General features: G+C 40.0%; 1 protein-coding gene across 2 annotated transcripts in view; it reads right to left on the bottom strand.

Moving 5' to 3' along the window:
- Window positions 1-23,225, bottom strand: part of BABAM2 (BRISC and BRCA1 A complex member 2) — a 438,797-nt gene that overhangs the window by 186,534 nt on the left and 229,038 nt on the right. For both annotated transcript variants that reach the window (XM_082852207.1, XM_082852208.1), the window contains exon 7: window positions 18,152-18,261. In XM_082852207.1, the coding sequence (XP_082708333.1) occupies window positions 18,152-18,261 (110 nt within the window). The remainder of the gene's footprint in view (window positions 1-18,151; window positions 18,262-23,225) is intronic.

The following is a 23,225-nucleotide window of genomic DNA, read 5'->3' as shown; positions in this document are numbered from 1 at the left end:
CATTCCACTGTGAGCCAAAATAATAAGGTTAAAAGGTGCTTCCTAACATAATGACATGTTAGCTATTTTGAGAGCAAGAAAGCAGTTAAAATGTGCTCTCACTGAAGCAAATATCAATCAACAAGAACAAAAGAATTCTTAGAAAAATGGTCATTCATTATATACCCCTTACAGCGAACGTTCCCAATCTGTTGTCTTCATGACACTATAGGGCCTTAGACTTACAGGTTTACTAATTTATTGGACACCAAGCATCTGAGGACCAAATAAATGCTGTGTGTGTGTGTGTGTGTGTGTGTGTGTGTGTGTGTGTGTGTGTGTGTATGAGAGAGAGATATCACATACATAAAAATATGTATGTGTATAGACATATATGTATACACATACCTACATGCATATATATACATATATATCCACAAATATACAGCATATACAAGTGTATATATGTATCCATTGTTCAAATATATATATAACCTGTTGTGATTAAAAAAATATAAGTTCATTTAAAAGGCATTTAATTCATCACTTACTAACATGAAATGCTAAAAGTATTACTTCTATCTGCATAGGTCTGTGAAATGTTTTTTTAGTTTATTTTCTACTCACAGTAAAATTCAGTCTTTGTGATGCACAGTTCTATGAGTTTTGACAAATGCATAGATCTGTATATCCACCACCACAATCATGATACAGAACAAGTCCATCATCCTAAAAAATTCTCCTGTGCTGACTCCTTGTAGTCAAGCCTTCCTTCCACCCTCATGTAAAAGGTTTTGACATTAAAGATCGTTCTTCACACTTGGAAGGAATGGGGATAAGTGCCTCATAGCACAGATGACCATCTTTTTCATAATTTCATTTTTTACACACTAGTTTCTACTTCCACCTAGTTACTGACAAAAAGGATTAAAAAGGAAGTTAACTGAAACAACAAGATAGGAAGAAATAGACTTGGAGGAGTTCAGACTTCAAGACAGTATGAAGAAAAAAATGCTAGAACTTGAGGATATGCTAGATTAGGTAGGTAGTTAAAAAAAAAAGGCATATGCCTGGGAGATACGGGGAAAAGCAACAAGTTGGATAAAGCTGGTGAGTGATCATTTATGAGGGAAGGGGATGAACTTGGCTTTTAAGCAAGAGGATGATGAGAGCAGACTTGTTCTTGGAAGTCCACTCCGCCTGCAGCGTGGCAACTAGATGGAAAAGGGGAAGGAGTGGGTGCAGGAGACCACTTAGACAGTATTTCAATAGTCTGATGGAGAGATGACAATGGCTCAGCTAAGTTATCTGAAAGGATAGAGGTTTACTAAAAAACACAAGAAGTAAAGAAAAACAGGAAAGAGTTTCAACAGCTACACAGCAGAGTATCAGTGGAATATCATTCAGAGCACATCTACAATCATAGTCGACCCTGTGGAAACCAGAACAATCAAGACACAAGGCAGAAGAACATCTTGGCAATACGGCCACCTAGATAACCTAGAGTCCTCTTGCTACAACACACCTAAAAATGTTGGATACAAAGTTTTAAACAGGGCTTCCCTGGTGGCGCAGTGGTTGAGAGTCTGCCTGCTGATGCCGGGGACACGGGTTCGTGCCCTGGTCCGGGAAGATCCCACATGCCGCAGAGCAGCTGGGCCTGTGAGCCATGGCCGCTGAGCCTGCATGGCCAGAGCCTGTGCTCCGCAACGGGAGAGGCCACAACCGTGAGAGGCCCGCGTACCGCAAAAAAAAAAAAAAAAAAAAAAGTTTTAAACAAATACAGCTACACTTATAAAAAAAATTAAGGAGAATCCCCAGAAGTACCTGTCCCTGGTTGCATCGCCTGTGGTTCACGTGTCTGGGATATGTGGTACACAGGGGCTGGGAGTATGGTGGGTGCTGAGCTCCTCACACAGGACAATGTAGCAGGCAGTTTTCTCGCCTGTTCAGTAAAGAGATACTAAGAGTGTTTAAGCAAGGCAGTGACATGGATGGAGTTCTGCTTTTGAAAGATTAATCTGCAAAGAGTTAGGAACATAGAGGCTTGAAACAGGGCTGGGAGGAAGGGTGAGGAGATAAATGTGAGAGACACCATCGAGGCAACATCAAGTGGCAGTTTAGATACAGGAAACAATGGCAGGAGGAAGGTCAGAAATAGGTTTCATGGCTGTGCTCAGTAGAAGGACAGTTAAGTCATTAATGAAAATAAGAACATAGGAGAAGAGGAGATTTTGAGGAAGGGGAGATGGGCAATGTTAGATGATAATTTGCACTTTAGATATTAAATCTGAAGCTTCAATGATTGTTTCAGCATGAGATAGTATAGAAGGCAATTAACAATGAAGAAATGAAATCTAGAACAAGGATCCTTAAATGAAGTTTATAAATTGGCTTCAGGGGCAGGTGTGTTACTTTCAGAACTTTATTTGAACTTTCTGTGTCTACATTTTTCTGGGGTAAAGTCCGTGACTCTCCAAGATTGTCAACGAGGTTGGTGTCAATCTGCTATTCCTTTACACATAATGTGTCAATTTCAGATACTTTTCCTCTTTGCTGTTCAGATGATGTATCTAGGTGTCAATTTCTTTTTATTTAGCCTGTTTGAGATTCCGTGTACTTCTTCTATTTGGTGCCTTCCATCAGTTCTGGAACATTCTAGACTATTTTCTCTTCCGCTTTCTTATTTCTCTGTTCCCGCCTATAACACAGCTTAATGTTTTCATGAACTACCCACTCTTTATCTCAGACCTTTCACTGAGGAATATTTTCCTACTTGTGAATAAATATAAATGAACACTGACTGCGTGTAATGATCAGTGCTCAGAGCTTCGCTGTTGAGATGTACTGTTAAATTGAAAATCATAAGGTTCTCGTCTTCATTACAGAAAAAAACTCTGCACAAAATCCTTGAGATGTTTAGTAGAAAGGTGCTAGGCCTCAGCTTTTAAATGAGGACACATTATATCTTACAGCTTTAAGCTAATCATTATGCTATAGAGAGAACAGCATTTGAAAGAAACAAGACACAGAACTGCCCAAAGACACAAAATAAATCTAACACAGAGCTTAGGGGTCCAACAAGTTTAAGAAACATGTACCAGGGAGATTTAAGGTATCACAGACTTATATACATCTTCTTTCTAAATGTCTATTGTCTGCATAAAAGGAAAGCTAGATAAAAACATTAATCTATCACTAACTTAGGCAGCTGGGGGGACAGGAGTTCTGCACCAGAATGTTTCCAAAAATATGGTATTTGGGGACTGATCGATTTTTTTCCCTGAACTAAATTCCATTCTGGTCTTTTTTATAATGTTTCCAAGTGCAGGCTGAGCTCTTGATCTTTTGGGAGGCACAGGCAAGACAAAAGGCCAAACTCACTAATGAAAACTTGCTGAACTTACTCTTCAGAATTCCATTCTAAGTCACGAAGAACCCTTCTGGCCCTGCTCCCGGACTAGTAAAATGAACATCTCAAGTCCCTAGAGACTAAGATAGCTCACTCCACTAAAACCAAATACACATCTCTCCTGACAGCTGGTTGTCTTAGCATACTCTGGACTATATATTTATCAAAGAGAGAAAAAAACCCACTCCAGGAGCACAATATTTATTATAGGATTATCTCAGTGACTCAAGCAAACGTAAGTAAGGCTAAATTAAACCATGTTTACTATGATGTTCTATTACTTAAATCCTGACACAAAATCATCCCAAGAGATCTGGGGTCTCATTTCTTGAGACAGTTGATACAGCTTTAAAAATAAAAGGCAAGATTTACTTTTCTTTTAAATCTACCTGTGTTTAGTTGCACAATTTCTTTAATTATTCTAAAAAATCTTTTGAGTATCTAAAATGAAAATTCCCTATCCTGTTAAGATGTTGTGGGAGGGGGAAGGGTGAGCTGTGACAAAGCGAGAGAGAGGCATGGACATATATACACTACCAAACGTAAGGTAGATAGCTAGTGGGAAGCAGCCGCATAGCACAGGGATATCAGCTCGGTGCTTTGTGACCGCCTGGAGGGGTGGGATAGGGAGGGTGGGAGGGAGGGAGACGCAAGAGGGAAGAGATATGGGAACATATGTATATGTATAACTGATTCACTTTGGTATAAAGCAGAAACTAACACAGCATTATAACGCAATTATACCCCAATAAAGATGTTAAAAAAAAAAAAGATGTTGCATTCAGTATCAAATTTAAATAAAATCACAAAATATTGAATTTGCTCATTGCTTTAAAAAAACTTATTTTATCTGATTTATCTGAATTTAATATCCATAATCTCATGAAATCTCACCCATAATTCTAAGTATTACTTTAATATTCAGTTCTCCCCACCCCCTTTCTCTAGGCCCTTTAGTCAAATTTCCGCTTACCCCAGTCTTTGTGGATTACAGGCTATCCAAATGTTCCAAGTGACCATGTCTGTGGCCAGGCACACTGTGGGGGTAAAGGCAGGGAAAGAGAGGCTGGAAAGGCCACAGCAGGAGTAGATGACAGGTCACATTAGATCAGAAGCATATGTACCACTTCCAGGATTCAGCTAATAAGCCACTCCTACAAAATAAAGCTCCACCTCTCAGAAACAAGGCCAGGGTTCACAGGGAAACAAGCCTCCTGGCTCGCCACAAAGCACAGCAACAAGAAACAACAATGGAAACCACCTGCCTTTGCAGGCACAGGGATCCAACAGGTCCAAAGCTTTCTGCCCCACCAGGGAGTCCAATATGTGGCGACAGTGGCTGAGCTCACGTGGGACCCAAGGGCAGGGCCAGCTTGGCAGGAGGTGGGCTGTGGCTCACCAACCCTCAATTGCTGGAAAAAGAAGCCCGCCCTTATAGAGTTTAGAGTCCAGGGAAACGGTATGATAATAGAGGCACAAACACAGGAGGGGAGAGTGCAGTCATGCTGGAGAGGCAGGTGGTGGTGGGCAGAAAAGTTCCACGGAGAAGGTGGCGATGGAGAAGAATGAAGAGGACAGACCCTATAGGAGAGGAAAATAAATTCAATGTTCTAGTATAAGAAGCAGTCCAAGCAAAGAAACAACAATGAAAAAAGTACAAAGGGTGTTCACAGGAAATCACACACAAAAAACCAGCTTGGCTGAACAACAGGAAACATATAGAAGCCAGATCAGGGTGGAAAGGCAAGCTGGGACTAAAACAGAGCATACTTTGGATGGTGAGAGAGCTGTGCTTAATTCAGTTGGTAACAGGGAGACACTGGTGGTATGGAGCAAGGAAAGGACACTACATGACCGGAACTTACTTCAAGAAGATAGTGAGAGTTTTGTGCAAAATAAACTGAAATAGGAGGAAAAGTTACAAGGCCATCAGGAGACATGGCAATTGAAGGACTGAAGTGAAATGACAGGAGGAATGACAAAAGTAGAGACATTGTGGAGACAGAGTTTCTAGTATAAAACAGCGGGCTGGCTATTGCCCTTGAGATGCAGCACCTGGGCACTGAAGACCATGAGAGTGCTGTGAACAGAGAGAAGGCCATGAAGCAGAAAACACTCATCTACTGGAGGAATGATGAGTTTGGTTTTAGACACTCTGAATCTGAGGTGTCAACTGAACGCACAAAAGGATGTATCTATCAAGTGGCTAGAAAAGCAGATCTGTAAGCAGGGAGAAAAGCTGGGATTAGAAATAGGGATTTGAGGGTCATCCACAAAGAGGCGAGGCCATGAAAGAGGCCTAGGGGTGGAATCAGGGAAACATAATTTAGTATAATTTAATGGGTTGGAAAAGGAAGTAAAGGCAGTGAAGGATGCTAGGAAGAGTCTAAGAATTCCAGGTTTTAGAGGGAAAAAGATGTATTATAAAACTCATGCTGGACTATTCACAACAGCCAAGACATGGAAACAACCTAAATGTTCATCAACAGATGAATGGATAAAGAAATTGTCGTACATATATACAATGGAATACTACTCAGCAATAAAAAGGAATGAAATAAGGCCATTTGCAGCAACATGGATGGACCTAGAGATTATCATACTAAGTGAAGTAAGTCAGAAGGAGAAAGACAAATACCATATGATATCACTTATATGTGGAATCTAGAATATGACACAAATGAACCTATCTACAAAACAGAAACAGACTCACGGACATAGAGAACAGACTTGTGGTTGCCAAGGGGGAGGGGGTTGGGGGAGGGATGGAATGGGAGGTTGGGGGTTAGCAGATGTGAGCTTTTATATACAGAATGGATAAACAACAAGGACCTACTGTATAGCACAGGAAACTATATTCAATATCCTATGATAAACCATAATGGAAAATAATATAAAAAAAGAATATATATATATATGTATAACTGAGTCACTTTGCTGTACAGCAGAAATTAACACAACATTGTAAATCAACTATACTTCAATTAAAAAAAAAACCTCATGCTAGGAATATTATCATGAAGATCAGATGGGATGCTAAATCTTAAAGCAATTTGAACATTTCAAAGCACAAAACAAATACATTTTTATTGTTACAGTATTACATGTTTAATCTCTAGAAAAGCCACACTGCATTGGAAGTGTCACACTTCCAAAGTTTTCCAAAGTCCCCTCCTCACAAATTGATTGGAAATGTGATCTCCTCCTCTTCCCTTGAAGTCTTTCAGTAGTTAATGTCTTTTCTTAGGTGTTTATACAACTCAAGAAGCACTAACTGAACATCAACCATGAGTCACACACTACAGTAGGCACTTTCATATATATCCCACCTTGGAGTGGATGAAACTGCAGCCTAAGATGTATCCCCCTTTACAGAAGATGAAATGAGGCTCAGAAAGGTTAAGTATCTTGAGCAAGACTGCCAGCTTGCAAGTGGAGGAACAGAGGGCTTCTAATGCCAAATCTAATCGTGCTTTTTCTATATACAAGTTGGAACGTGTCATATTTGTTCTTACCTCCCTTACTGATTATAAGCAAACTAAGGGCATAAGCCATATCTCATTTTGAAGCATCTAGCAAAGGGCCTTACACTTGGTCACTTTTCACTGCATTTTTTTGCCTGAAAGAATGAATGCATGGATATTTGCAGGCGCACAGGCCTCGCTAATGGTGTCTGTGGGCTGGTAAGCTTTGAGTATTTATTTCCAAGGCGGGGCTGGAACTCAACAACACAAAGTTCTAAAAACAAATTCTGTACTTGTGAAAGATGCCACCTGGTGCGCCTCAGGGGCTGAAGTCCTCTTTTTATGCACAGAGTGGGAACAGCACAGGGAGTGACGAGTTGGTTTTCTTCAAACTACTCCCACAAACCAGCTCAAGCCAAGGAAAGGGCCCACACCTTTTGGGGAAGAGAACTGTGCATTCTCTGCTGCCCATTTAACCTCCAGTGTCACCACCAGAACTGCCAGCAGTCTGGGGAGGAGGGGAAGGTACAGCAGGTTTAGTGCCAGCTCTGATGACATTATCCTACGGTTCCAGCTTTTATGTCAGGAAAAAAAGCCAACTGGTTTGGAATCTAGTTCCCCCCCCCCACTCCTATTATTCAACCAAAATTTAATTTTCATAACTTACCACTAGCTTTTTTTGTATACTTTACCACTAACTTTTTTTAATTTAATGAACAGTCCTTTGTGTCTAATTCAACTGACTGGTTTTGGTTCCTTGGAAAACAAATGTATGGACCCTGAAATATGTGCATTTCATAAATGTCCCTTGTTGGAGAAGAACACAAAGTTCTCAGCAGCGTTTACTTTGCAAGCCATGTACGCACACAGTGGGAGACCAGGAAACTACACGCATCTAAACACTATAAAGGCGACCAGTCAGTCATGCTTTCCAGCGCTGCCAGAAACACCAGACAAAAATTCCAGGACAGACTTCTGAAGTGAGATTGCGTCGCAGAGCTCCATAAATTATAATACGCTTGGGAGTTTTCTACCCAATGTCTCTGACAGATGTTCCCTTTTGTGGCAGTCTCTAATTTGGGGGCAGTTGGTATCCATGTCCCTAGAAATCTTTAGGGTACAGTAAATGATCCCCTTCCTCACATCTGATGACAAGACCCCAAAGTAGCCTTCTCCTATGTCTGAGACTAGTTAACGTGAGCACTTGCCTGCTGCACAGACAAGCCGGGGCAGAGATGTATCAGCCAGACTGACGTGGGGAATCTCCCAAGCTCAAGATATCCTTCCACGCCCATGGAGAGTCTTTTCTTGACAATTTTTACCTAATGTGGATCAGGCTGTTGGTCTCCTGGGCCTCTGCCTGTCAAATACACTGCATGGGACTTGGAACTTCCTAGAAAGAGCCACAGCAGAAGCCAAAGAGAGCACAAGCCTCGGCTAGGGCAAGCTTCTGGCATCAGCTTCGGGCAGGCCCACATGGGATGCTTTTCCCATGACTCCTGAAAGAACTCTCCAAGTCTGACTCTATAATCAATGCCTCGATAGTTAAAAGTTGACAGGATAGCATGAAACACAGAAAACAAATGAGAGCTTAACGCAATATCAAAGATAGTACCAACCTCTCTTCACTCAGTTCCTAGAGTCTATCCTATGACCTTGGCCTTAATGAAATGACATTACTTCTTTTCTATGCTCTGAACTCTGCAAGAGTTAACCAAAGATATTAATAACTTTAGCAACTAGGTAAGCCCTTAGAAGGTCATACCACAATTTGGCCACTTTCCATTTTCACCTTTCTCTAAAACCTCATTTTTACAACTTCTACTGAAGGGCATAACTTTTGTTCGTTTTTCTTCGGTATTACAAGTGCAGCTCTACTAAGTGAACTTGTATCAACCAGGAAAACTGTACAACTTCTCAGTGCAGCATCTTCACATTTTCTTGTGAGAATTACTTACTGACCTACAACACTGACAATTATTGACTATTATTTGCTATTATTTACTGTGTACTGCATTCGTAAAAGCATTAAAGGAATGAAAAGACGTGTTCCTTGCCCTTGAGTTGCTTCATAGTTAAAAGATGAAAAAAAAAGAAAAAACGCACACCACTAACTAAATCTATGGTGGGCAGAGTAAAAGAGTGATATACATTCAGTGTTATAAGAACTCAGGGGAAGGCTAGACTAATTGTGCTCAGGGAAAATGGGTGGTAGATGGCGTTTGATTAAGGCCTTAGAAAATGTATAATATTTCAATGCAAAGAGGGCATTAGAGAAGGGATTTTACATGGAGGTAACAGCTTTAGCAAAGGCATGAAGGCAGGAGAGTACATGCGAATTAAGAAAACGTCAAGCGAAGCACAGGCTACAGAAGGGGAAATGACTGGAAACTGATCTGGAAAAGTAAGCTGTGGCCAGTTCTTAACATAAAAAGAGGGGGGTAAATGTAGAAAGTCAGATTTTAGAAATAGGAAATCGCTTTTAAAATATTCCCTTCACCGACAATATTCCCCCTCATATCTTTGACTTTTAGAGTGAGAAATATTTTATTAGCAAGTTCACGTGCAAAGTAGGTGCACTCCCTTCAAAGAACAGTAGTGTGGAGGCTGGCAACACTGCTTTCCTCAGCTGGCAAATTCCTGGCTGCAGCTTAACTGATACATTCTTATCACCCACATCTTGTGATGTGTTATTGATAACTCTTTTTTGTCATCACCAATATACCTTCTTAATTTCGCTCGTTATGTATGTCCTGAGTGGCTACTCCAGAACTAGTATTCACTCACTTGTTTACTCATCCTCTCCTTTTCTGCCCCGACTTGTCCTACTAACCACTAACCCACTCATTCAGTCCCTCACTCTTCTCCTGTAAACTATATCAGTGATAATAACATTAATAGCTACTCCTTGCTATAGTGCCAGGCACTGCAGTTAATGCTTTATGAACAGTATTTAATAGAATGCTCAAAACAACACTATGAAATAGGTATTATTACCCCTATTTTACGGATGAGGAAACAAGTTCAAAGATGTTACCTATTTTGCCAGCTGCTAAGTGACAGAACCCAGGTTTAAACCAGATATGCTTAACCCGGGAACCCTTGCCTGTTACCACTTCACTGTACTGCCTTCAACACCCTTTGGCCTCTTACTGCTATGGGTCAGTATTTTCAGTTATAAATGAAGACATTCATTGAGCGCCTGTTACTGTAAGATCCTGTTCTAGGTGCTGTCATGTATATAAATAGAGGAGAGAATGCCTGTGGGTTATTAATGCTCATAATCTTCCATATTTGAGGATAAACAGCCATGTCTTTTATCAGCATGTAAGATGGTATGTCCATGATTCATAAATTAGCGCAACTAAGGACAGAGGGGGTGAAAATAGCTTAGTACATGAATGTGGATGGTGACCACATCTCAGACAGAAATCAGCCAACCCTGACTAAATGACTTACAGAGAATTTTAATAATACATTTCAATTGGTCTGTAAAAACTCTCTCTGCTGATGAAAAATCTGTCCTGTCAAAAGTTCCCAACCAAATCTGCTTACAATCCATTTTCGATGAACCTCAACTTCCTTTGAAGCAGCATAAGCTAGTAAAGCATTTTAGCCAACAATAAGCACGTTGCGAGGCTAGTCCTTATAAGATTCATTACTGATGAATAAAGTTATTGAGTTAAAACACAAACGTGATATTAAACTACTTGTACCACAGGGCCTTCAAGATGGCAGAGGACTAAGACATGGAGATCACCTTCGTCCCCACAAATAGATCAAAAATACATCTACATGTGGAACAGCTCCTACAGAACACCTACTGAACGCTGGCAGAAGATCTCACACCTCCCAAAGGCAAGAAACTCCCCACGTACCTGGGGAGGGCAAAAGAAAACAGAAAAATTAGAGACAAAAGCATAGGGACGGGACCTGCCCCTCTGGGAGGGAGCTGTGAAGGAGGAAAGGTTTCCACACACCAGGAAGGTCCTTCGCGGGCGGAGACTGTGGGTGGCAGAGGGGGGAGCTTCGGAGCCACAGAGGAAAGTGCAGCAACAGGCGTGCGGAGGGCAAAGCAGAGAGATTCCCGCACAGAGGAGCAGTGCCGACCAGCACTCACCAGCCCGAGAGGCTTCTCTGCTCACCCGGCGGGGCGGGCGGGGGCTGGGAGCTGAGGCTCGGGCTTCAGAGGTCAGATACCAGAGAGAGGACTGGGGTTGGCTGTGTGAACACAGCCTGAAGGGGGCTGGTGTGCCACAGCTAGCGGGAGGGAGTCTGGGAAAAAGTTTGGAACTACCTAAGAGGCAAGAGACAATTGTTTCAGGGTGCGTGAGGAGAGGGGATTCCGAGCACTGCCTAAACGAGCTTCAGCGATGGGCGTGAGCCGTGTCTATCAGTGTAGACACCAGAGACGGGCATGAAACACTAAGGTTGCTGCTGCAGCCACCAAGAATCCTGTGTGCAAGCACAGGTCACTATCCACACTTCCCCTCCCAGGAGCCTGTGCAGCCCGCCACTGCCAGGGTCCCGTGATCCAGGGACAACTTCCCCGGGAGAACACACGGTGTGCCTCAGGCTGGTGCAACGTCACACTGGCCTCTGCCGCCACAGGCTCACCCCGCATTCCGTACCCCTCCCTCTCCCTGGCCTGAGTGAGCCAGAGCCCCCTATTCAGCCGCCCCTTAACCCCCTCCTGTCTGGGCGAAGAACAGATGCCAGAGGTTGACCTACATGCAGAGGTGGGGCCATATCCAAGGCTGAATCCCAGGAGCTGTGCGAACAAAGAAGAGAAAGGGAAATTTCTCCCAGCAGCCTCAGAAGCAGGGGATTAAGTCTCCACAATCAGCTGGGTGTACCCTGCAACTGTAGAATACCTGAATAGACAACAAATCATCCCAAAACTGAGGTGGTGAACTTTGGGAGCAACTGTAGACTTGGGGTTTGCTGTGTGCAACTGACTAGTTTCTGATTCTTATGTTTATCTCAGTATAGTTCTTAGCACTTGTTATCATTGGTGGATTTATTTATTGGTTTGGTTGCTCTCTTCCTTTTTTTTCTTACTTAAAAAATTTTTTTAATTAAAAAAATTTTGTAATAATATTTCTTTATTTTTTATTTTAATTTTTTTTTATTTTATTTATTTATTTTTCTTTCTTTCTTTTTTTCCTCCCTTTTCTTCTCAGCCATGTGACGGACAGGGTCTTGGCACTCCGGCCGGGTGTCAGGCCTGAGACTCTGAGGTGGGAGAGCCGAGTTCAGGACATTGGGCCACCAGAGACCTCCCGGCCCCATGTAATATAAAGCAGCGAGAACTCTCACAGAGACCTCCGTCTCAACACTAAGAACCAGCGCCACTCAACGACCAACAAGCTCCAGTGCTGGTCACCCCATGCCAAACAACTAGCAAGACAGGAATACCACCCCACCCATTAGCAGAGAGGCTGCCTAAAACCATAATACGTTCACAAACGCCCCAAAACACACTACCAGACGCAGTCCTGCCCACCAGAAAGACAAGATCCAGCCTCATCCACCAGAACACAGGCACCAGTCCCCTCCACCAGAAAGCCTACACAATCCACTGACACAACCTCACCCACTGGGGGCAGACACCAAAACAACAGGAACTACGAACCTGCAGCCTGTGAAAAGAAGACCCTAAACACAGTAAGTTAAGCAAAATGAGAAGACAGAGAAACACACAGCAGATGAAGAAGCAAAGTAAACACCCACCAGACCAAACAAATGAAGAGGAAATAGGCAGTCTACCTGAAAAAATATTCAGAGTAATGAGAGTAAAGATGATCGAGAAGCTTGGAAATAGAATGGAGAAATTACAAGAAACGTTTAAAAAGGACCTAGAAGAACTAAAGAGCAAACAAACAATGATGAACAACAAAACAAATGAAATTAAAAATTCTCTAGAAGGAATCAATAGCAGAATAACTGAGGCAAAGAACGGATAAGTGACCAGGAAGATAAAATAGTGGAAATAACTACCACATAGCAGATTAAAGAAAATAGAATGAAAAGAATTGAGGACAGTCCCAGAGACCTCTGGGACAACATTAAACGCACCAAGCGTCGAATTATAGGGGTTCCAGAAGAAGAAGAAGAGAAAAAGAGAGGGACTGAGAAAGTATTTGAAGAGATTATAGTTGAAGACTTCCCTAATATGGGAAAGGAAATAGTCTATCAAGTATGGAAGCGCAGAGAGTCCCATACAGGATAAATCCAAGGAGAAACATGCCAAGACACATATTAATCAAGCTATCAAAAATTAAATGCAAAGAAAAAATATTAAAAGCAGCAAGGGAAAAACAACAATTAACATACAAGGGAATCCCTATAAGGTTAACAGCTGATCTTTCAGCAGGAACTCTGCAAGCCAGAAGGGAGTAGCAGGATCTATTGAAAGTGATGAAAGGGAAAAACCTACAACCAAGATGACTCTACCCAGCAAGGATCTCATTCAGATTAGACAGAGAAATTAAAACCTTTACGGACAAGCAAAAGTGAAGAGAATTCAGCACCACCAGACCAGCTTTACAACAAATGCTAAAGGAACTTCTCTAGGCAGGAAACACAATAGAAGGAAAAGACTTACAATAAAAAACTCAAAACAATTAAGAAAATGGTAATAGGAATATACATATCGATAATTACCTTAAATGTAAATGGATTAAATGCTCCCACCAAAAGACACAAACTGGCTTAATGGATACAAAAACAAGACCTGTATATATGCTGTCCACAGGAGACCCACTTCAGACCTAGGGACACATACAGACTGAAAGTGAGGGGATGGAAAAAGATATTCCATGTAAATGGAAATCAAAAGAAAGCTGGAGTAGCAATTCTCATATCAGACAAAATAGACTTTAAAATAAAGACTATTACAAGAGACAAAGAAGAACACTACATAATGATCAAGGGATCAATCCAAGAAGAAGATATAAAAATAGTAAATATTTATGCACCCAACATAGGGCACCTCAATACATAAGGCAAATGATAACAGCCATAAAAGGGGAAATCAACAGCAACACAATAATAGTAGGGGATTTTAACACCCCACTTTCACCAATGGACTGATCATCTGAAATGAAAATAAGGAAACACAAGCTTTAAATGATACGTTAAACAAGATGGACTTAATTGATATTGATAGGACATTCCATCCAAAAAAAACAGAATACACTTGCTTCCCAAGTGCTCATGGAACATTTGCCAGAATAGACCATATCTTCGGTCACAAATAAGCCTTGGTAAATTTAAAAAAATTGAAATTGTATCAAATATCTTTTCTTACCACAACACTATGAGACTAAATATCAATTACAGGAAAAAAACTGTAAAAAATACAAACACATGGAGGCTAAATAATACACTACTAAATAACCAAGAGATCACTGAAGAAATCAAAGAGCAAATCAAAAAATACCTAGAAACAAATGACAATGAAAACATGATGACCCAAAACCTATGGGATGCAGCGAAAGGAGTTCTAAGAGGAAAGTGTATAGCAATACAATCCTACCTCAAGACACAAGAAAAATCTCCAACAACCCAACCCTACACCTAAAGCAATTAGAGGAAGAAGAACAAAAAAACCCCAAAGTTAGCAGAAGGAAAGAAATCATAAAGAACAGATCAGAAATAAATGAAAAAGAAATGAAGGAAACGATAGCAAAGATCAGTAAAACTGAATGCTGGTTCTTTGAGAAGATAAGCAAAATTGATAAAACATTAGCCAGACTCATCAAGAAAAAAAGGGAGAAGACTCAAATCAACAGAATGAGAAGTGAAAAAGGAGAAGTAACAACCGACACTGCAGAAATACAAAGGATCATGAGAGATTACTACAAGCAGCTATAAACCAATAAAATGGACAACCTGGAAGAAATGGACAAATTCTTAGAAAAGCACAACCTTCCAAGACTGAACCAGGAAGAAACAGAAAATATGAACTGACCAATCACAAGCATTGAAATTGACACTGTGATTAAAAATCTTCCAACCAACAAAAGCCCAGGACCAGATGGCTTCACGGGCGAATTCTATCAAACATCTAGAGAACTAACACCTATCCTTCTCAAACTCTTCCAAAATACAGCAGATGGAGGAACACTCCCAAACTCATTCTACGAGGCCACCATCACCCTGATACCAAAACCAGACAAAATGTCACAAAAAAAGAAAACTGCAGGCCAATATCACTGATGAACATAGATGCAAAAATCCTCAACAATATACTAGCAAATGGAATCCAACAGCACATTAAAAGGGTCATACACCATGATCAAGTGGGGTTTATCCCAGGAATGCAATGATTCTTCAATATAGGCAAATCAATCAATGTGATACACCATATTAACAAATTGAAGGATAAAAACCATAAGATAATTCAACACCCATTTATGATAAAAAACCCTCCTGAAAGTAGGCATAGAGGGAACTTACCTCAACATAATAAAGGCCATATATGACAAACCCACAGGCAACGTCGTTCTCAATGGTGAAAAACTGAAACAATTTCCACTAAGATCAGGAACAAGACAAGGTTGCCCACTCTCACCGCTCTTATTCAACATAGTTTTGGAAGTTTTAGCCACAGCAATCAGAGAAGAAAAAGAAATAAAAGGGATCCAAATCAGAAAAGAAGAAGTAAAACTGTCACTGTTTGCAGATGACATGATACTATACATAGAGAATCCTAAAGATGCTACTGGAACACTACTAGAGCTAATCAATGCTTTTGGTAAAGTAACAGGATAGAAAATTAATGCACAGAAATCTCTTGCATTCCTATACACTAATGATGAAAAATCTGAAAGAGAAATTAAGGAAACACTCCCACTTACCACTGCAACAAGAAGAATAAAATACCTATGAATAAACTTACCTAAGGAGACAAAAGACCTGTATGCAGAAAACTATAAGACACTGATGAAAGAAATGAAACATAATACAAACAGATGGCAAGATATACCATGTTCTTGGATTGGAGGAATCAACACTGTGAGAATGACTACACTACTCAAAGCAATCTACTGATTCAATGCAATCTCTATCAAACTGTCAATGGCATTTTTCACAGAAGTAGAACAAAGAATTTCACAATTTGTATGGAAACACAAAAGACTCCAAATAGCCAAAGCAATCTTGAGAAAGAAAAACAGAGGTGGAGTAATCAGGCTCCCTGACTTCAGACTATACTACAAAGCTACAGTGCTCAAGACCGTATGGTACTGGCACAAAAACAGAAACACAGATCAATGGAACAGGATAGAAAGTCCAGAGTTAAACCCACACACATATGGTCACCTTATCTTTGATAAAGGAGGTAAGAATATACAATAGAGAAAAGACAGCCTCTTCAATAAGTGGTGCTGGGAAAACTGGACAGCTACATGTAAAAGAATGAAATTAGAACACTCTCTAACACCATACACAAAAATAAACTCAAATGGATTAAAGACCTAAACGTAAGGTCAGACACTATAAAACTCTTAGAGGAAAACATAGGCAGAACACTCTATGACATAAATCACCACACGATCCTTTTTGACTCACCTCCTAGAGAAATGGAAATAAAAATAAATGGGACCTAATGAAACTTAAAAGCTTTTGCACAGCAAAAGAAGCCATAAACAAGACGAAAACAAAACCCTCAGAATGGGAGAAAATATTTGCAAACAAAGCAACTGACAAAGGATTAATCTCCAAAATTTATAAGCAGCTCATGCAGCTCAATATCAAAAAAAAACAACCCAATCCAAAAATAGGCAGAAGACCTAAATAGACATTTCTCCAAAAATGATATACAGATTGCCAACAAACACATGAAAGGATGCTCAACATCACTAATCATTAGAGAAATGCAAATCAAAACTACAATGAGGTATCACCTCACACCAGCCAGAATGGCCAGCATCAAAAAATCTACAAACAATAAATGCTGGAGAGGGTGTGGACAAGAGGGACCCCTCTTGCACTGTTGGTGGGAATGTAAATTGGTACAGCCACTACGGAGAACAGTATGGAGGTTGCTTAAGAAACTAAAAATAGAACTACCATACGACCCAGCAATCCCACTACTGGGCATATACCCTGAGAAAACGATAATTCAAAAAGAGTCATGTACCACAATGTTCATTGCAGCTCTATTTACAGTAGCCAGGACATGGAAGCAACCTAAGTGTCCACTGACAGATGAATGGATAAAAAAGATGTGGCACATATATACAATGGAATATTACTCAGCCATAAAAAGAAACGAAATTGAGTTATTTGTAGTGAGGTGGATGGACCTAGAGTCTGTCATACTAAGTGAAATAAGTCAGAAAGGGAAAAACAAATACCATATGCTAACACATATACATGCAATCCAAAAAAAAAAAAAAAAAGGTTCTGAAGAACCTAGGAGCAGGACAGGAACAAAGATGCAGATGGAGACAATGGACTTGAGGACACGGGGAGGGGGAAGGGTAAGCTGAGACGAAGTGAGAGAGTGGCATTGACATATATACACTATCAAATGTAAAACAGATAGCTAGTGGGAAGCAGCCACATAGCACAGGGAGATCAGCTCGGTGCTTTGTGACCACCTAGAGGGGTGGGATAGCGAGGGTGGGAGGGAGACGCAAGAGGGAGGGGATATAGGGATATATGTATACATATAGCTGATTCACTTTGTTATACAGCAGAAACTAACACAACATAATTCTAAAGCAATTATACTCCAATAAAGATGTTAAAAAAATAAAATAAAATAAACTACTTGTACCATGTAGTCTGAATGTTGTGTAAAGTTATATAGAACTATTTCAACACAGAAAAATAATTCGAACATGTCATCGTTTTAAGCTATCTGCTTATTCTATTCCCTTCACTAATCTGGATAAGTTAATACTGTCAGAATACTGGTTACATTTTTGCAAACAACTGTAAGCATTACAAATACACAAGAAATTGCATAGGATGTTGTTCAGCAGTCCTCTTTCGGGTAACCATACATACTCAGGGGCATTTGGAAGGAGTCACAATTGTGAATCCAGTCTACCAGGCACAGTATTCACATCACAAACTGCACAACTAAGTCTCATCCAAAGATCACAGTTGCAAATACTAACTGCATTTACTCTAAAATCTAAACTCTGAATAGAATTCATTTTTAAGAAAACAAAAGTCAATAAAGAGAAGTCATTTTAAGAGTGGCAAAAGAAGTAGCAAGCATGTTTGATTAACAAGGAGAAGCATCAGGCTACGTAACATAAATGACACGGATACTTACTGTTCAATTCGGGGTGACAAGTACAGCTTAGGATACACCTGAGTGGCTTCAGTGTCCTCAAAACTGACAGAAAGGAGGGCCACATCTTCTCCAGGGTCTTCATTCACATCCTTAAACAGTTAGTGAAAAACACAATGCCATCAGTTCCTTCTCTCATGACATCTTTCTGGTGACCAGCTTACAGCCCACTAGCAATGAGACCAGAGGTGTGAGTTACCTGGATTCAAGACGCCACACATCCTTTGCCACCTACCTAGCCACTCTTCTAGAGTGATAGCTTTCAAACTTTCTGACCAAAGCCTACCACAGTGAGAAAAAGCCTGCCACCAATTTCACTTGTTCCCACATTCCAAGAGGGGAAAAGTGAATCTGGTGATAACAAAGAATTAGACAAAAACATAGTTAACAAATTACAGTAATCATGCTGCTAGTAAGATATATAATGGCTTATAATTTACATAATACATACAAATAGCTTAAAATTTACTTTTTCTGGGATGAAGATGCATTACAAACATGACTTATATCACTAGACAACAACAAAATCTTAAAATACCCAGTAATTTTATTATATCTACCTTGATAATATAAGTTATTTAAATGGCAAACATTACCAAGAAGCATATCACTGTGAAGTATTCCACTGTACATGCAAATGGCAGGGTGTTAATGTATATATCTGCTTTAGCAAAATGATTATGCATGATTCATATGTGAACCACAAGATGTACGTATCTTAAAGACTAGTTATAAGAATATTATGACAAAAACATTGTTGAGCCAGATATGTAACAAGAAACATTGAGAGGTTAACCAAACAACCCACAATAAACTAGACTGATAATGATAAAGCTAAACTTACTGTAATTTATAATTAAAAAGCAAGAATAGCAACAATCGAATGTCATAACCAACCCAAACTAACACGGACGATACACTGAATTGTCCTGAATTAAAACTGTGGGATTTACAACTATGTGCATGTGCTTTATGATTGCTGCCAAGCCCTGAGTATTTGCCAGGCTGCCAGAAGAAAATACCAAATTAGAATAAATTCTCATTGCATGTTGATTTCAATTTGTGAAGAGCAAATTCTAAAAACCCTTAATAATTTATTTCTGGTTGATAGTGGCTCCAAGTCAAATGCAGGTTTTTTAAAAAACTTAATAGCGTTGCGCATCTTTCACCCCGAAGGACCGGTGAGAACTGACCCACATTTCCGAATCAGTTCACAGGTCCTCAGGAGGGCTCAGCAGCCATCCTAGGAGGGTCCCAACCCAGACTTTAAGAATCACTGCCCGTGAGCTGTGAGAATCTCAGATATGAAGTCCTTCCTTTGATCTAAAACTAACCTCAGCCCTGTTTCTCCTGCATCCTAGGAAGCTGGACATCATGCTCACCTGCTCACCTCTAGCATCTTCAGTGTCCTTGCTCTGCCTTCTATTGTGTCTATAGGATGCACAAGTGTGGCAAGTATACATAGGGACAAGGACTGGAAGTCTCTCCCATCTTAAAATATAGAAAATTTTAAAAAGAAAGAAATGAATCATGCTGGTCTCTACCTAGTTCCCTGGGTTCTCTCTCTCCTCCCCTGCACAGACTGCTGAAAGAGTGGTCCACACTTCCTGCCTCACTCCCTCCCCTCCTCCTAGCCTCCCCTTAGCCCACTAGAGTAGCCTTCTGACCCTACTTCTTCCCACAGGCAGCCACTAAACATAGCAAATGCCTCTCGGTCCTTACCTTACTTGATCTCTAAACAGTATTTGACATGGAAATCTCTCTCCTCGGGAAATTCCCTTTCTTGCTTCTAAGAAACTATACTCTCCTGGTCTTCTTCTGTCTCTTGGCCACTTACCCTTCCCTTTTCATTCTCTCTTTTATAACTTCTCAACTGATTTTTCGTTTTACATTACAAAATTTAGCCTTGTTGTTAACTAGTCAAATGATACAGAAGTTTTTAAAAGAAAAAGCATTTCCACCCTCACTTTTCAAGGTAACCAATAGTAACCGTTATATGGGCTTAAACAGCTTTTTCTATGATCATAAAAACACACACACACACTTGCATATAAATAACTCTTTAACCCTGTGTCTTGTTTTCCCTAATGGAGTCATATTATACACAGGACTCTACCAACTACTTTCTAAATAGCCACATAATATTCCACGGCATGGATTTATTTTTTATTTAACCATTCCCCTAGCAACAGACATTCAGGTTGTTTGTAGTTCTTAGCTACTTGATCGTGCTACAATAAATATCCTTGTATATATACCCTTTACTAGTGGGATTCATAGTTCTTAGGAGATAACTAAAACTCAGCTGTTGGGTCAAAGGTTATAAATATTTTACATTTTAATAGAGTTTAATAGATTGTTTTTCTAAAAATTTTGCAGCAGTTCACATTTGGGCCCATGAGTTTGCATCAGTAGAGAGAGAGCCTCTTTCCGTTCATCCTGAGTCACTGGGTAACACTGGCTGTTGTCACTCTTTAATTTAATGTTGGCCATCTGATAGCTGGAAAATGGTATCTCAGTTTAGACTCAATGAATGAAGCTGGGCAATTTTTTTCACTTGTTTACTGGTCATTCACATTTCTCCTGTAAATTTTCCCAACAAATCCTTTACCCATTTTGCTTAAAGGTTCTTAGACTTTTTTGTTATTGCTGTGTATTAGATTTACTAACCCTTGTCTATCATGTGTATTATACATATTTTCTCTTTTTGACTTCTGACTTTGTCTAGGGGCTCTTCTGACATCAGAAGAAAATTTAGATTCCTATAGAGTTAAATCTGGTTAATAACTCAGGGGTTGTTTAACCATTTTCCTAGTTTTTCATCTAACATTGTTACAATTTTATTTTTACATGTAGATTTGCAATACACATGTATATCTGGAATATATTTTTAGGTGGTATGACACAGGAAGTACGTACAAGGATGATTCTAGTACAGTGCCTGGAACACAGAAACCACTCAATGTCTGCTGAATGGATAAATCAATAAACAATTTAATGTTAATTCCTAACCGTTTTTCTCCACTCCTAGTGATTTTCAGCAACCTGCTTTACAAAAGTTGCTGTCACCAGTGATGTCTGGAAACTAAGTACTGGCTCCTTGCTCCTGTCCTCCCCCCGCACACACACCCCCCCCCCCCCCAGATACACCAAGGTCCCTAGAACTAGTGGTTTTAAAAGGAAAGCCAAGATTGGGAGTCTGAGTTTACCTATCACTTTTTGCTCTTTTATAGATGATAAAGAGTCCAACCTTGAATATTCCTTTCTGCAAAGTAAGGATGGAAAATTTTAAAAATACTTATAGTCTCAACAAATAGAAACTATGTAATTATATGACTCTAAAACTCATAAAATATCTAAAATAAGGTTGAAGCTAAGCTTGAAAAAATTCACATTCAGAGGGACAAATTCATTTTATTTTATTATTTTTTTATAAATTTATTTACTTTACTTATTTATTTTTGTCTGCATTGGGTCTTCGCTGCTGTGTGTGGGCTTTCTCTAGCTAGAGCGAGAGGGGGCCACTCTTCGTTGCAGTGCATGGGCTTCTTACTGCGGTGGCTTCTCTCGTTGCAGAGCACAGGCCCTAGAGCACGCAGGATTCAGTAGTTGTGGTGCACAGGCTCAGTAGTTGTGGCTTGCGGGCTCTAGAGTGCAGGCTCAGTAGTTGTGGCTCACAGGCTTAGCTTCTCCACAGCATGTGGGATCTTCCCGGATCAGGGCTTGAACCAGTGTCCCCTGCATTGGCAGGCGGATTCTTAACCACTGTGCCATCAGGGAAGTCCCGGGACAAATTCATTTTATAATCTAAGTGTAGAAGTAGTCTCCCTTTCGAGTTAGGCTGGTCATCTTAAGAGAGACAATAAAAAAAGAACTAACATTGAATTGACTTTCAGATACCTTTCTCCAATGACTAAGTTTCCTTGTTAAAGGTCAAGGCTCTGACCTCAAGTCACAAAACTCTGTAAAAACAAAAAAAAACACTGCAAAACTTGGGCCCACTAAAAACCCTTTTAATTAACAGCTTCATTCCATATGCCTATGGATAATTTATAATTATTTCCCTTTCCTGCTTTTTAACCTCTCATTTCACTACTATTTAAGCAAAGAACAGAAATGCTCACAGACAGTCCTCCAAACAACCGGAATGACCCTGGTTTATATAATCAACGTTTATTATCTGGCATCCTGAAAAAAGTACACGAAACATTACTCTGAGTATGAAAATAGTTGTTTCCAGGAGTTCCTTTACGAACTACTTTAATATGATTTATTCCCCTTGGTGTGGCACGTGAGTTTTCCCCGAGTTGGTATTTGATTCCTAATGGATACGTAAGTTTGACTTTGAGAGCTTAAATAAGCCCAAAGAGTTCCAAAAATACAAATCCACACAGAGCTGTTTCCAGTTTCTGCAACTCTAACAGGATTGTACATGTGTTCCTTTCCATCTGGGAAATTATAAAAGAAGCTCTTGTACCATGGCTCTTAGAAGCTAACATTACAGATGATTATTGTAACCACTAATGGCAGCATTTAGAAAACAGGGGGTGGTTACAGTGTAGTAGGGGACATTTAAAAATGTATAAGTATACATTTTCAGGGCTTTCTATCTGCACCATTTGAAACTGCAACAAGCTAAAATGGGGGAAAGACGCCGAATCTGAAGCTAAAAAAAAAAAAATACTGACTCCTACCTTTATAAAAGCATGTCAGGCACTGATATACATAGGGTGAGGCAGTAATGGCCACGATATTTTGCTGAAAACTAACTATGGATTTGGCTTGGCACTTGGCTGTAGCACAAAGGGGTTCCTACGGCTTGCAGTGAATAGTCACTAGATGGTGAGTTCCTTGCAGGCTGGGAGTTTTTCCTGTTCATTTTTGTATCCCCTGTGTCTGGAACATAGTAAATATATAGCAAATTGGTTGAAAAAAAACTGAATTAATGCAGGAATGACTGTAAGAATGAGGAAATAACGGAGTAAAACAGAAAATGCTTTTTGCTAGAAAGATTCTCAATATTTATCTCTTTAGTTCCTTAAATCTATGACTACTT

Source organism: Leucopleurus acutus (assembly GCF_964270905.1).
Source record: "Leucopleurus acutus genome assembly, chromosome: 12".
NCBI classification, from domain to species: domain Eukaryota; kingdom Metazoa; phylum Chordata; class Mammalia; order Artiodactyla; family Delphinidae; genus Leucopleurus; species Leucopleurus acutus.
The sequence above is the reverse complement of the archived record's forward strand: the minus strand, read 5'-3'. Positions and strand labels throughout refer to the sequence as shown.